This window comes from Polyodon spathula, chromosome 8 (assembly GCF_017654505.1).
Source record: "Polyodon spathula isolate WHYD16114869_AA chromosome 8, ASM1765450v1, whole genome shotgun sequence".
In the NCBI taxonomy this organism is placed as follows: domain Eukaryota; kingdom Metazoa; phylum Chordata; class Actinopteri; order Acipenseriformes; family Polyodontidae; genus Polyodon; species Polyodon spathula.
The window spans coordinates 47,413,022-47,429,812 of record NC_054541.1 but is presented as its reverse complement, the minus strand read 5'-3'; the positions used below and the strand labels follow the sequence as shown (position 1 = coordinate 47,429,812).

The 16,791-nt window shown below is 38.5% G+C and overlaps 1 protein-coding gene across 1 annotated transcript; it reads right to left on the bottom strand.

Moving 5' to 3' along the window:
* Nucleotides 1-4,437: 4,437 nt before the first annotated feature.
* Nucleotides 4,438-14,206, bottom strand: LOC121320064 (tetraspanin-8-like). Its single transcript, XM_041258220.1, has 9 exons — nucleotides 14,054-14,206; nucleotides 9,578-9,637; nucleotides 8,721-8,843; nucleotides 7,874-7,948; nucleotides 7,562-7,645; nucleotides 6,837-6,944; nucleotides 6,152-6,205; nucleotides 5,580-5,663; nucleotides 4,438-4,746 (listed from the first exon to the last, which is right to left on the bottom strand). Exons 1-9 carry the CDS (start codon nucleotides 14,111-14,113, stop codon nucleotides 4,627-4,629), a joined length of 768 nt encoding a protein of 255 aa, XP_041114154.1. The 5' UTR covers nucleotides 14,114-14,206; the 3' UTR covers nucleotides 4,438-4,626.
* Nucleotides 14,207-16,791: the final 2,585 nt, after the last annotated feature.

The following is a 16,791-nucleotide window of genomic DNA, read 5'->3' as shown; positions in this document are numbered from 1 at the left end:
AAACTGTACAATGCACTAGTAAGACCTCATCTTGAATATTGTGTGCAGTTCTGGTCACCTCGCTATAAAAAAAATATTGCTGCTCTAGAAAGAGTGCAAAGAAGAGCAACCAGAATTATTCCGGGCTTAAAAGGCATGTCATATGCAGACAGGCTAAAAGAATTGAATCTGTTCAGTCTTGAACAAAGAAGACTACGTGGCGACCTAATTCAAGCATTCAAAATTCTAAAAGGTATTGACAGTGTCGACCCAAGGGACTTTTGCAGCCTGAAAAAAGAAACAAGGACCAGGGGTCACAAATGGAGATTAGACAAAGGGGCATTCAGAACAGAAAATAGGAGGCACTTTTTTACACAGAGAATTGTGAGGGTCTGGAATCAACTCCCCAGTAATGTTGTTGAAGCTGACACCCTGGGATCCTTCAAGAAGCTGCTTGATGAGATTCTGGGATCAATAAGCTACTAACAACCAAACGAGCAAGATGGGCCGAATGGCCTCCTCTCATTTGTAAATTTTCTTATGTTCTTATGTTCTTAAGTGTTGCCATTGCATGCCAGTCCCTCCTTTACCATACCTCTCTGGGCTTTACAATGCTTTACCATGCCTTCACTATACTTTGTTACACTTTGCATTGCTATAGGAAACTTGTATAAGGAATAATACAGCCACATGAATTAGCTTCTTTGCTATTTGAAATATTTTAACACCAAATCCTCATTTAAAATAAACTCTCATTTTTTTCCAAGCTTGCCTTTTCTGAGCCTAGGCGTTTAAGAGTGCAGCAACTTATAGCCCACATTAAATTACTCTGCACTAGATAAAAAATGAATGATCCATTTAAACCTCATGATTGTGATGACATTGCATCTCTTCCCTTAATGCACTACATTTCCTTGGGTAAATAGAATCAATACTGGAAAAAATACCTTGATACTGTAAAGTGTGACCCAAACGCCACCTGGGTTTATGTCTGTGCTGTTTGCTTCTAAAATAATTCAGATAAGTTTATTATACAAGCCCCCTAGGACAGACTAAAGCCCATTTATCAAATTCTGATCTATTAGTGCTCTATAGTCTTTTAGTTTAATGAGCTGATTACATCACATGTTTGAACATCACTTAGTGCTGTGCATCCAAATGGTACTATTTATATAGAATCTGCTTTCATATGAAATGATGTCACGCAGCTTGGGGTCTTTATTAGTTGAATATATACCTGGTACAAGTTTGCTGGCTCTTTAGTTACCAAGGATTTAACCATAGAAACATTAACCAAGCATCAAGGAAACCACAACAACAAAGTCATTACAAATGCACAGGTCTCGCTTTCTGCCTATTGAGAGTATTTGTGGTCGTTCTAATATTAAATATCCAGCTGTGCCACGTTTATTCTTATCACTATTAGGGAGTCTTCTGTTTTCACTGTATCTTGAACCAAGGTGGTAATATTCTGCACATTGTTACGTTATAAAGCCCTATACATCTTTAGGGAAATAGTGATTGAAACATTACACAGGGCCAGGGCTAGATGGCGCACAAGTCTTTAATATCTGTGAAAGAATTTGATTTGACACAGGTAAAAAGTGTTTTATTATTAATAATAATAATAATAATAATAATAATAATAATAATAATAATAATAATAATAATAATATATTGTACTAATGCAGTACTGAAATCATTTACAGCCACCCCAAGATTTCTCCTGGGTTACTTGCAATCCTGTTTTAAAACACTTTTAAGAGCTTTTAATTCTGTAACGACCCATCTGGAGGTCTCGGCACAGTGCACTCGCGCTCCAGAGGGACTTTGTTATTGCTGTTGCATTGCTGTTATTGTAAGGTGCACAGGGTACATCAGGCAAGGACTCTACAAGCCTGGTCCTGGAGAGCCCCTCTCCAGCAGGTTTTCTAGGTGTCTTTACATCAGCAGTGGCTAAAGATCTGGAACACCTGCTCATCCTGACTATTTAAGCCAATAACTGGTTCAATTAAGTAACTGAGAGATTGATTGAAACGAAAAGCAGCAGCCACAGTAGCTCTCCAGGACCAGGGTTGGAGACCCCTGTTCTAGGGGGTGTGGGGTGGTAGTTAGCTATGGGGAGATTCAGGGTGAGTAACGAGGTGTGAGAGCCGCAGAGGGGGTTGTGTGAGCGTGGGTGTCAGTGGGTGCTTGGGGTGGGAAGGTCTGGAGGTCCAGCGAAGCACAGTGATTGGTGGGAGGGAGCTAGTGGGGCAGGAGCAGAGGTCTGTATTGGGAGGAGGGAGTGATTGGGGGGTGTGTGCTGTACGAGAGTGATAGAGAAAGACTGGTGCTGATTTACTGAGAATCGTGTGAGACCTATCGGGTAGCTGTGGGACTGCCTGTGGGTAAGGTATGAAAAAGGGTTAGGTTACTGACAAGAACAGAGAGAAGGATACAGGATCGAGGGTTTATCGTGGGCTTTATTGTTTTGGTGGTGTGGTTCTGGCCTGAACAGGGACCCTTAACGTGTCACGAAGGGCAATAAAAAGCTTCACGGAGCGTTGCACCTGCACCACTTGTCTGTCTATCATTCTTAAAAAAAAAAGTTCAGATATTGCGACCCCGGCCATTACAACACTTTAGTTTAATGCATTTCTAGCTCATTTAAAAACACTGATCTGGATTCACTAATACACACCAGAATCACAGTGCATTTGGTGTTAATGCAATTTCTAGTGCTAGAAAGACTGGACTTGCAGCATTCAGAACCAAAACAAACCAAAAAAAAACACAAACATTGAAATTGTGGAAAATATAAAATATCCGTGTGTGATAGGGGGTGTTTGGGGGAGTCACTGATGCACCTGGAGCCAGAGATGTTTATTTGAGATGCCGCTTTTATTTTGGTTACCAGCTATTTTATTTCTGTGTTTTGTTGTGCTTTTGTCACAGTCCTTTCAGCACATGCAGGTGCCAGTTAAATAAACACCAAAGTGAGAAAAACAAAGGTGAAAGTACAAAACAAATACTGCTTTACGCAGGGTCTCGATACCCTGCATGTCTGCGGGGTGTGATTTGTTAATGACGTCCCCTATTCCTCACTATGGACTATGGGGTTGCCCTGATGAACTTACACAACATCCCAGGACAGGTATAAAAGTAAATTCAGCGGTCGTCTACATTCTACATTCTACAGCTGCCTTCCAATTCCACCTGTTGCTGTCCCAAGCACAGACACACTTAATTTGTACTCCTGTATACCCTTGTTCTCTGTTCTATTCTGATTCTCTGGCCAGGGCTTCTGCCAGATTGTATCCAGTCAGGACTACCAGAGGAATATGCAAGTGTCAATTTTATGGGAACGACCGTCCCTCCAAGACCCGCCCCTAACCAGTCAAAGAGGTCCGAGCAACACACCCGTGCTCAGCCATGATTGACAGACGGGTGCCCCGCTGGCATCACAAAGGAATATCCACTAGAAACTGTCTTCAATGCATCAGATGATTCTTACTGGTTAGGTTTAGGGTCAGGTATTGGGTTAGGGTTAGGTTTTTCAGGGCTGGGGTTGCTTAAGGTTAGAGTTGAGGTTGGGTTAGGGTCACGTGGATTGATTTTGTAGAGCTGTGAGCTCTGGAAGTGAAAGGTGGGAGTAAATGGCAAATGCCCTCGATTCATCTGATGCCCTTAGGACACTTTCTAGTGGATATTCCTTTTTGCTGCCCCCTCTGCAGGATCATGCATGAGCCCAATAGCCAGCACAGGTCTCTTCTGTCACACCGTGTTTAATGTGCTACCTGGTGTAATACTTTATGTATCTGTGTTCTGTATTATGCTCTATTAGCCCATTATATACAATGCTTATTAACTAGTTCAGGACTATCAAGACTCTTCAATGTAGATTTGAAGAATATCAGTACTCAGGCTTCAGTGTGCATTTCTTCACCTAAGGGCTTATTTATGTCATTAAAACCAAGCCAAGTGCAACAGCCTTGTGTAGCTTTCTTTTATCTTTTATACAGCATTCAATAACTATTGTTTTGTTTTTTTATTCTGTAATAGCATGGAGTCTGGACCTGTACATGCACAGCTTCTGCAGACCAGATTGCAGATAAGATATAAAATAGCTTAAACTCTAGGCTAAGAGAACACACTTCATAGGCTAATGCAGGGAGATGTTATTGGAATGGAAAAGCAGGGCACATGTGCTTGTTGTTTTACCTATGTGTATAAAGGTAAACTCTTCCCTACCTCGCCTCCTTCCCATTCCATACCCTGTCCTCTGCTCACTCCCTCTTAGTGTGTGCTAAGAAATAACCCTAATAATACTAATAATAAAGGTATTTATAGGCAACACTATATTTGCACCTGATAGTATTCACAAAGTGACAGTTCAGATGGTCCTGATATAGAGACAGGGCCTCTCAGACACAAGAAATCAAGAAAAAACAAAAACAGCACAACAGCTTTCAGGTACACTAGTAGCTCTTTAATATTTACTGACTGAAGTCTTCCTCTAACAGACAAAGCACATAGCAATGTGACGTTTAAACCATTACCAAAGAAGCTAACGAGAAAGCATGAAGCAAAGTTATTAAAGCACGAAACAGCACATTATTAAAATTCCACTTGAATAATGATCCATCAATAAAGCAATAGGCGACGCTAGTAGTATCCTGCATTTTTAATAATCTCAGAGTATTGTGGTGGTAGATTTCCATTACTGTAGTTGCTTTTCTTTCTCACCTGGCAGTACATTGTCATTGACAGGATCATACCAATCAACTGAAAAAGAGACAAAGCAATAGTTAATGAAAACACAGTAACTTAGACGACAGTCATGAAAATGAACATGTATTTCAGTATGACCCTTCCTATTCAAGCCAAAATGGCGAAAGGCCAGGGAGATCTGTACTACAGCTTTGACTTCCCAAGTCATTTCCCATATTAGCAGTAGGCCTACCTTCAAATACAATATTCAAAACACGTGTTAAATTCAAATCCAGCGACAGAATCTTACTATCCCAAGAGCGTAATTATCTGAATTCGACTGTCACTCACAAGGAGCTTTAAACCCCACTCGCCCCTTTGTCTTCTGATTCCTCATTCCATTCCAAACAGAATTCAATAGCAGATCAATATTTGCTTTTACACCAAATTGCTTTTTACAGATTAATCTCTTACATTTGCATGGCTCTCCCATATTGCATTTGCTGTAGGTGTTGTGCATTCTGTCAGGCCGCCCATGCTTATTTTTAAATGATTTATCGAAAACTCTAACATCTTAATGCTGCAATTGAATATAAAACAAAATTGCAAATGGCCCTGTCAAATTGTACTGTTCTCCTGTGAAATTCAGCCATACACTATACAGCACACAGCATGATGTTAAAGTCTGTGTGTTTCATTCTTGTTTACGGAGATGTGTCTTTATTGTAACGGAAACGGACGTGGTAATTCAGAATGATCTAATCACATGTGTGGTAAGGTTAGCTCACCTCAATTGAAAACATAATGCTGTGAATGTGCTTCTGTTTTGTTTTTGTCTCTGGGTGCCATGGCGTGAAGGGAGTTATATAAAACATGGTGTACGGTTCTAAACCAGTATTCATTCTTACCGCAATGACTGCGAATCCAAAGGTGAATCCAAGAAACAATTTAAAAGCAAGCTCCAATATTTCAAACACCACGTACATACAAGGCTGCAGAAATAAAATAAAAAAAAAAAACACAAAACAAATTAAATAGTCGTATTATTTATTTTACTAAAATCTTGCAAAATCAGTATTGACAGTAGAGGACAATTTGTTAACTGTGAGTTTGTTGTTACACAAATAAGGGTATGAAATAATTCTGCTGCCATTATTCTTTACTATTTGTTAGGTACACTTTCTTGCCACAAGATGGCGGCGTTGTGTAGTCTTGGCCCTGGTCTATGGGCAATATAATTCAGATTATGAGGGGCAGTCTTTTTCTTAAGTGAGAGAGGATCAGCAGCCGGAAGACAGAGAGCACTAGAAAAATGAATAAATACATCTGTACATACGGTAACTGCATCATAGCGGTGTCATGTTATCAAAATTGTTCAGCATTACAGTAGCTGACTGTGCAGGGTTGCATTTGCTCTCTGTGTGAAATGGTGCAAATGTATGACAGCAGCAGATGGAACAGGACTAATTACTGGACTTACCTGTTTGTACACCTTTCTGGGAAGGTCGTAATTTGTCAACCAGGACCTCTTTTCCTGGATAAAAAAACAAAGAAGTTTTCTAATCAAAGAATCTGGATGCAGATATAACAGGCAATATTGTATTGGGTCGTTGATTTGTGACCAACCTCCTCCTCCATGTTACACACACACACGAGAACTGACAACTCTGAGTCAACCACCCTGGCCTTCACATCAACATTACACACACGGCAAGAGTGAGCTGAAGAAAGCCCATTTATCACATGATCTCCAGCGGCACCTCACCAACAATGCCATGAGCTACAATGGCATGGGCCATTGGCCAATGGGAAACCACTTCGGTAAGGCTCCTGGGTGTGCTGTAATTAACACACCAGACTATTGTTCAAATCAAGAACAGAACACTGAGTAACACAGGGCTGGTAAGGAGTTGTGCGGAGCATGTGCAGATACACATACAGCATGCTGTGGCTTATCTAGCTGACGTAGCGTGCTGGATTTTGGTCAGGTGGAACACAGTGATGCACTTTCAGTTTGTCTTTTTTTTTAACAAGAACATTTATTCCTTTTCAAACAGGAGTAAAAGATGTCAGAATTCCACCAATGCCTTTAAAGTTGGGAACTAAAATGATTTGACACAAATATATGTCTGAAGAAAATGTGTTTGAATTACTGCTGTACACACCTGCACCTCAACACAGTCTGAAGCGCTGAAGGCCACACAGTTGCATGAGTCTGGGATTTGACTTCCCCAGTCTTCGTAACCATTGACCAGTCCACAGCACTCACCGCCCTGTTGAATAAAGACATAATTAATATCATGTGTGGGTTTATCTCAGTAGGAGTCTGTTCACCAAGCAATGTATCTCAAACATGGCCAATGTTTAACATTTTGGCAAAAACAATCAGGATCCGAAACTGTGATGTCACAGTCACCTATTCACTTAAGTGATTGCTGCTTTCTGGTTCTAAATAAACCTGTGTTTATATTGGAAAAGCATGTCTCTGATCTGGCATTTAGTATTAATGCACATGTATGATATTTCATACAAAACTATAAAACAGTAGTTCTCATTTTAGAAATAATAAAAGGTAAAACTATACTCATTTTAACAGCAATTGATAACATCTCTCTCTCTCTCTCTCTCTCTCTCTCTCTCTCTCTCTCTCTATATATATATATATATATATGCACTCCACAAGCTGTACAGCAGGTCAGCTTCACTGTGCATGTGACCTACAGCACTGCAGAGGCAGTGTTTAGAATCCAGGATCAAACATCTTTCACAGTATTGCATATTTACAGAATATATCCTGAATTAAAGAGTGAATAAAACAAAAACTAAAATAACGAAAACATCTTCAACACAAGAACAGGATACAGACAATGCTTATAAAAACAATGATTACCTTCTGCAAGCTATCCCAAGATGTGCCGGCCTTTTCAAGCAGAGGAATGTGATTTCTAAAGCCTGTTTCAATCTCCTCAAATACCTTAAACAGATTAAAACAAGAAAAACAATTTTAAAAAATGCATTATAAAACTAAAAAGCAAGAACAGGGAATAAGCAGTTTATTCTTCAATTTTTCAAATTGCAACCTTACCTATATTCAGTGTGTATATGCAGGCTGTCTGTATGACCATTCAAATATCTGTGTGTCATTCTTACATTTTCAAATGAGTGAAAAACATGAAGAAGATGTATTAGAGACGTTCCATACCTTCGATTTGAACATGGCCATGGGTACAGCAACAATGAGCAGGACAATTAAGCAGATTAACAGTCCAGTGAAAAACTGTAGAAACAAAAAAACACACACACACATTTTATATATATATATACACACACACACACACACACAGACACACACACACACACACACACGTAGCAAGCTGTCAAGGGTTACTTCCTAGTGTATACCTAAAATAAATCACGCAAATTGCTATTTAAAACTGTATTTTCCATCTAATGAGTGATCGATAAAGCAATTGATTTCACAGTATACTGTACATGAGATCCTACTGACACACTTGATAAGGGGCTCTTTGCTTTATATTAATAAGTGAGTGCAGTTACCATGGCATCAAAAGCCTATAAGTACTGAACCTGCAGTTCTTGTTTTCCAGCACACTTTCCCTTGACAAAGGTATAAATGTTGGGAAGTTGGTTGTTTTGACCAAACACTATAAACAGATAGCAACACTAGCCCTTCCTCACCAGATTCCTATTGTGTTCTTAATTAAACCTCCATCCAGGCCCAAAAGCAGTGAACTATACCACCAAACCTGTTAAAGCTGATGAAGAACGGCACTCTAGTACCATGCCTAGAATATATTACACTATATACAGCATATATAGTGCATTTTCATAGCTGGTCACACAAGTGAGAAGGCTATAGTCAGGGTTAGGTACTGCAACTATTTACTGTTTAAGTTTGACCTTTAACTTTTGTTGACCCCAAAATTCTTCTTAGATTAGGTGGAACCTTAAAAGCAATCTACTGACAATCAGGAAAGAGTAATATTAATGAAAGAAAAACAAAATCACAGCTAAAATACCCTACTTACCAGACCCAGCATACATTTGTTCTCCTTCTTGGCACCATACCCTCCACAAAATGCAATTGCCATGGTGATCCCCCCAATGACAATGGCAACATCCTTGGGATAATTCAGTGTGTCCCTCTCTGGCTGCAAAAACATTCAGAACCATGATTAGACACCCGATACCCATATGCCCAGGTGCCTCAATGAGTGAACTGTGCTGAAGTGCTGTATAATAATACACTATATGGTGATTTCTGACTAATGTCAGTAGCGCAATGGATAGGTAACTATATCTCCACTCCCTGAGGTACAGTGATTGAGTTCGACTCTCAGAATCGTTTTAAAAGAAGTATAAGAGAATCATAAATCTTTCCATTGACAATAAGACGTCTATACTATATAAGTTACACACACACATTGGCAGATATCATACATCTAAAATCACAAGATGGACATTTTACAGAAACAAAGCATGTCCGGGATCTGTCCCTGCTTACATGAGTTGGCTGAACAATCTGGTAAAATATAGTTCCAGCGTGATGCCTGTTCGTGCAGGACTTGCTATAACAGCTCTGCAGTAAGGGTTGTGTTACAGAACACCTCGATTTGAACCGATTGATTCTGTGGGCTGCACAGTTAGCACTGTGTCACTCTGTCACAATGGGATTAAGCACTGTTTTCTCTTCTGACAGTACATCATTTTATTACAGGAATGGTTCTTAATGGTAAGTTAGGTGAAGTTTAGTTAATTAGTTTGATGGTCTACCAGAGAGTAGGAAGTACCATCCCTAATTTAAACATGACACACCCTTCTCAGTGCATTTTGCATAGCTATCAGGAAGTCGTGGGCAGCTGAGCTGATCGACTTGATTTCTTACCTCAGCTATGTGGTATCTCTTGGCAACTATCCCTAAGATTAGTAAGACACCCCCAGCAACCTGAAACACACAACATCAACATTCATTAAAGTTGAACAGTTCCAAACACAGCCACACACATTTTGTGAATATAATACAGTACAGTCAGATACCCAGCTAGCTTCACCTCGCTAAGCGAGTTTCCCTTAATCCTGACCTGACCCCCAAACTTCCATTCAGTCCTGGAACTCTCTCAAGCAAAGCTTTGCACTGTGAAATACCTGGTGGTGGTTCTGTCAGGACTATCTGCTTGAGCCCTCTTCACAGTGGGTGAATGGACTTGGGCAAGGAGTTTATTTTTAATGCTTTTGGTGTGCCAAGGAAATGTGCTTGTCTTCTTAGTTTTGTTCACCACTCATTTGGTGTGAAGAGGCTTTAGTTAAGAATGAGACTCTCAAACTCATGTCCACTGAATTGTGACCTCAGCCAGATTTAATTTTAGGAACCCAGAATTGAAAGGAACGAAAGGTGAGTGAATAAGCCGACTGCGCCAATTAACCAGAAAGCAATTCCTTCATAACCAGAACTTCTGGATAGTAGAAACAGGCTGTTCTGCGGAAGACAGGGCATGCAAAAGGAAGCAGATCTACTGAGAACCAAGGCATCAGTCAGGATTTGAACGTCACAGACAGCAGCACATTGTTTAAAGTTAAACATTAAAGTTAAATAAATATGTGTTATGTGTATAAATGTTGTATCTAATAATATAGGGTGGACAAGAGGTAAGTAACACATAATAATTAACTCACGCAGACCCCACCAAGGCTCACATGTTAAAGCTTACACTCTTATTTGAACATAGAAACATGGCATTGTACATAGAAACATTGGATTCTTTCAACCCTGAATTGGAACAATTGTTTCATATTATTATTCTAATGCAGAAAAGTTTCCAATAAGCAATAAGTCCTATTTCAGAGGGCATTATCAGGTATTTATGACTAAACGGTCCTGGAAATGTTCAATGTAGAGGGGCTTACTGCTTTTATACTTCAGTGTTACTTGTTTCAAAAAATGGTATTGGCATAATATGGTGGGGGTTCGATTAGAAAGAGGGTTTGCCATGTTCAAAAAAGGATATTTGATTACAGTGGACAATGACGCACAAAGGCTTCATATTGTTTTGTTTATACAGTTCCATGCTTTCTGTTCTGAAATAATGTAGGTACTGGATCCGGGATGGCCCCTTACCAAAGACACAAAAAGAAAGAAAATTCAGGACTGAAGAGACACGCAGAGAGGGAAAAGCACAGAGACCTTAGTTTTGACACTGATGCAAAGAGAAGCCAACAAACCATTAACAACCAATTTAAGTACATCTGGGTAACACTTTACATTAAAGAGGTAATTTTCAAAGAAGAGCCAGTGGGGGATAAGACATTATTTCCAGTATTTTTCTGCAAATCTGTTTTTCCCTCTAATTCAGTATTTTCTAAAGCTGCAGAAAACTCGACGGGAATCTATCCGCTAGTTTGGTTCATTAGTTATTCAGACACTTTCTTTTTGGGAGAATATATAATGATCTAAATAACTGTGCCTGGGAGCCGATGGCTGTTGTGGGATCAGCGCCCCGCATCAAAACCATCAACGGGAGGCCTTCCAGGCCACCCTCGTTGTGATTGCAGAGGTAAACAAGTGGTCAGAGACTGAGAAGGCGGGAGGCACCTGATCGCTGCACTGGATGGGGAGGTTCAGAAGTGCGTTCTTATGCTAAGCACGTGTTTTGTAAAGATACAGTTTACACATGTAGTAATTTGTTTTACATTAAATAATGCCAGTTGGGGTTAATGAACGGTAAAGTGTGTTATAGTGCTCGGTAGATTTTTTAAATAAAAAAGGAAAAGCTAAAAAGGCAACGATACACTGAAGACAAATTCTTTACATTGAGGCATAGCATTTTCTTGACAATAGAAGTAACTCTAAAGTACATGTGGAAGGGGTGTGGGTAATTCACTGACTAGGAGACAGACAGGTGTAATTGAAAACACCACCCAGGTGCCCAGTTTTATTTGAGAACAGTTCTTGCTTTTTCCGGCAGAGGGCACTGTTGACCGTGGGCTGCCTATCAACGATGATAGACAGCACCACGGAAATAACACAGCTGGTACGCGAACAGCAAGTGCACTCGCAGGTGCTCAAAGAAATAATAATGAAAACAGAAGGTGAAAAGAACAATGGAAAATAAAACAGTAGTAAAACTACAAATAAAAGGTGCTGCACTTGGCAGCGTTATCCCGGTCGCCACTACCCGCACGACCCGGATCACCGTCCTACTCTGTAGGCTAACTAGCCTGCTCTTTCACAATATGCCGGGGTCTGCCCAAGGGTTCCCCGCTCTCTCTGTCTCGCTGTGAACCTCTTTGTTTCGCCTGATTCCCGGTCCTGGATCAGAGCTTCCGCACTCTCGTTGCGTCTAAGTGGGCAGACAGCAGAGCATTTTTTTATAGGGCTAGCAATCTGCCAAGACTCGCCTCACAGCCATTCAGAGAGGGGGAAAGTCCACACACCCACTTTCCCACCTCCCCGTGTCACTGCCATGACTCACAGGCGGTTGTTGGAAGACTGCCGCCCTCTTCCTGCAGTACTGAGAACACGTCAGCAGAGTCAGCACAGATCTCTCCCTGCTACATTACACCTTTGTTAAAATTGTATTGCAAAGGTGTTATTATTATTATTATTATTATTATTATTATTATTATTATTATTATTATTATTATTATAATAATAATAATAATAATAATAATAATAATAATAATAAATAATAAAGATATTTTCTGGTGTGAATTCTGATCATGCTGATATTAGTTTAAAAATAAGAAACGTTAATTATATTACATGTTTTGAAATGTTCACATTTTTTTAGAAATCTGAGACTCAAATGTTATAATAAAAACAGTGACGGTAATAATTCAGCAGGGAATTCTCCTGGAACTAATATCAATTTTTCAAGATCCAAATTTGAAATTTCTTGTAAATTTTGTCCAGTGGTCTGTAACTCTTCAGTAAATACGTTCTGTCATTTGGTAGACAGAGATGTTGATAATATAATTAAAGAGGCACCCCATTTCTCAAATCAAAGCTAAGCCATGTGTAACATCAGACTCTTAAAAAGCTCTGTATGGACAGAGACATAGTTATCAAGCCATCGGCTAAGGGGGGGTGGCGTGGTAATTATGCCCAAAATAAAGTACAATCAAGAAGTAAAAAGCCTGTTATCTGTTACAACCTTTCATAAACTATTGGCTAGTTACCCTACTTCCAAATTCAAAAGGGAGATTGATACTGTTTTGAAGGATGCAGATAAAGGGTGTTTTATTTATTAACTGAAATATCTGACAAATAATAATCTGGTGAAACCAGTAGTTTATATTCTACTGAAGGTTCATAAACTGACCTCAAAATGTTTCAGATTTTCTGAATGAATTACTTCTTAACTTTGCAGAACTATTATTAACAAAGAATTATTTTGTCTTTGAGGATTAATTCTATTGGCAAATTCAAGGTACTGCTATGGGTGCAACAATGGCACCATACTATGCAAATCTTTACCTAGGCTATTTAGAGGACCCATACAGTATTTATTATAATAACAATAAACTTTATTTTTTTATAGCGCCCTTAAAAGCAGTCATCTCAGAGCGCTTCACAATCAATAGTACAGAAATAAATAAACAGATTATGTATACTCAAAAGTTAAAAACCTTAGAGATAGATTTGTAAGAGCAGACACTAATTCACAGCCTGTTAGGCACACTGAGTGGGAGTGTCAATATTGCACAGCTTGAGCTCATAGAGTTTTAAGAATCTTAAAATTAAAGAATTTTTACATCCCCTAAACACCAAGAAATGTATGATTATCACAAGTCCATGTCCATCTCTATATGTTTTCATTTTTTTTTTTTTTGCACCTGTGAGTGTGAATAAGATTAAATATATTTCTGCTTTGGACTCTTTTTGATCTTCATGTCATTTTGTGATACGCAGTGTGCGAGTATTAGATAATAAATAATCAATAAATAAATAAATAAATAAAAACTGATATTTTTTTGCTTAACGCACCTGTGTTTGGACTACAGCTTTGGACAGTTTTTGTACAAGCTCAGAATCAGTGCTATATGAATTAACTTTCTAAATGTGACTAACAAAGTTATAAAAAAATCAAAACACTTTAAAATTATTAGTCCCTAATTGTTAACAATACTGTACCAACCCTTAACAACAACACAACAACAACAACAACAAAACAAAACATTCCCCTTTAATAAACCAGTCTGAAAAGAAAAACTAGATTCCACAGAACCTAACAAGTTATATATAAATATATATATATATATATATATATATATATATAATATATATATATTATATATATATATATATATTATATATTACTAACAGAATACCCATAGTGTCCTTGTAAGGTTAACAATAACTTACCCCAAACACAAAGTTGAAAATCATCAGTAAATATTTCAAACAGGTGCTGACTTTTGACATGTTCTCGGTGATAATGCAAAACAAGAGCAGCAGCTGATTGTTGTTTGAGGCTTTTAGTACTGTGGTGGGCACTGCTTGCAACAAAATGTGCTGTGCGTGAAGACTGTATCTTGTATTACTGGAAACCCCCACTCCCCTGCATATTGTGTAATACATCTGATCTTTGAGGTTTTTTGCAGAGACTAACCACTTGGATGTGCCAGCTGCCACAAAGACGTACACTAGACTTTTAATAAAATAGGTTGAGTAAAAATGTACTTTGTTACAACTAAGAGGACTAAGCTGTAACATTCACCTTGGGGTGGTAATAAGACAAAATTAAAACCGATTTTTCCACTCATATTGTATGATTCACTAGGATTCACTAGGAGCTGACAATCCCAAAACATGGATGTGATGTTTGCTGAGTAGTTTCAGTCTGAAATGTGTTTGTAACAGATACAGGTGGGTTACTATACTGTAGAGCTGAGTGTGCTGGGGGATCCAAGCAAGCATTAGTAAAATAATGAGGCAGACAAAGCTTGAGGTTGAAAGACACTTCAAAGTGCCGCTTATTGCTCTTTTATGAACCCTGAAAAACTCGACCCAAGCAGCTGTGCTGTTCGTTATAATAAAGCCCAACTAAAATTTCCTCTAATTAGCATGCTAGCCCCCCAATCTCCAAATAACTATACCCTACTCCCACCCAATCCCAGCTGTACACGGTCGGCACCCACACACCAATAATACCTCACCAGTACACTACACAATACAAGGCATCTAACTATGTGTTTATCCATCGCCCCCCCCCCCCCCCCCCCCCCCCACCTTCAGCCCACATCAGTCTTTCATAGCTGCCCGACCACTACAATATGTTAAGGAACCCCTTAAAAATATGTGTTATTGTGTAATCAAGCTAATGGTAATCAGTTAATAAACAAAAAAATGATTCTAGTAAATAACAAAGCATTGTTTTTCAAGCCAGGGAATCAACAGCATTCAATATTGGAGATGGTGGTCCTGCAACGGGACGGGACAAACCTGTAGGAATACACATTCACACGCAAATCACAAGCAAACAGCCATGTTAATGACTTTATTAAAAAAAAAAAAAAAAAAAAAAAAAAAAACAGGCTGTAACATGCCTCTACTTAAGTAAACAGCATAAGTTATGCAAATGAAAAAGGAAAGTCCCCCACATCAGTGTCTTTTCTATATACATTACTTTTTGCACAATATGCCAACTGATGCTAATAATTCATTCCAGTTCTGTGTGGTGGAGGAAGAGTTGGAGCTCTGTTGTTCCTGGGACATCTTAAAAGAATTATATACCGAGCATCAAAAGAAACTTCTCACTATTATAACAAATTTATTTTTGAAAAAATAAGGTATATAAATGATGGACATTGACGAAATGTTTTTGGTTTCTTTTTAATCACTCAATCATTCATCCTTGACTGCGACTCGCTTGAATGACTGTGACTGAAGCATATGCACTTAATCACCTAATTAGTGAGACAGTTGATTGGACACTGGATATGGAGTGATTTCAGCTGTTGAATTGCAAGCTTGAATAAAAACAATAAAGAAACCACAGAAAAACATCAATATTCCACGTCTGTCAAGAGACCAGCACCTTCATGCAATTGGCATGTTGGAGGCTGGACTATGGCAACGTACTGTGGCTCATCGTCTTGGGTGCTCACAGCCAGAAATTTCAAACCTGGCGAGACGGTATAACCAGACACACTCTGTCAATGACAGGCCACTGTCAGAATTTTCTCAGGTACTCTTTTTATTGATATACAGTGGCTCTCAAAAGTATTCACCCCCCTTGGACTTTCCCACATTTTATTGTGTTACAACATGGAATCAAAATGGAATTAATTAGGAGTTTATGCCACTGATCAATACAAAAAAGTCCATAATGTCAAAGTGAAAAATAAAATCTACAAATTGTTCTAAATTAATTACAGATATAAAACAGAAAATAATTGATTGTATAAGTATTCACCCCCTTTGCTATGACACACCTAAATAAGCTCTGGTGCAACCAAGTAGGGCCTTAAACAAGCAAAAACACTTGCAACTTTAAATATTATGTTTCTTATTAGACCAAAATACTTAAAACATTATTTCTCTTCAGAGAGTTTTGTCACTCTATTATTAGACCAGAATACTTTTCTTTTAATTTAAAACCTCTATGCTTAGTTACAGAAGCCCTGAACTGCAAGGTGAAGAAAAAAAAAAGGATAGTTTTGTTGTACGTACGAGGTAATCCCATTATTTATTTTTCCACCTTGCGGTTCCAGGTTACAGGCTTCCACACGCAATAACCTGGTCGGCCTCCAAAAGTGTATGTGCACAAATAACAAAGGCACATAGACAAGCTTTTTTTTTCTAACATTAAGATTTGTTCAGTTTTCTTAGTTCAAATCATTGTAAACTGTTCATAATTCGCTGCAATGTTATTTATGCTGGTTTTATATTCTTCTTCGTTTTATAAACACAGTACACTTATTACAATATTCTGACAGTGTCCGTTAGTACTGAACTTCTCTCATTTTTAACTGTAATATGTTCTTTCAACAATAATACTGTTATTTGTATAGCAGTTTAACTTTAAATGATTTTATACCACTTATTTCTAATTCAGTTACCTCAGTATAACAGGTGCTAATATTATTTTACTGCATTAA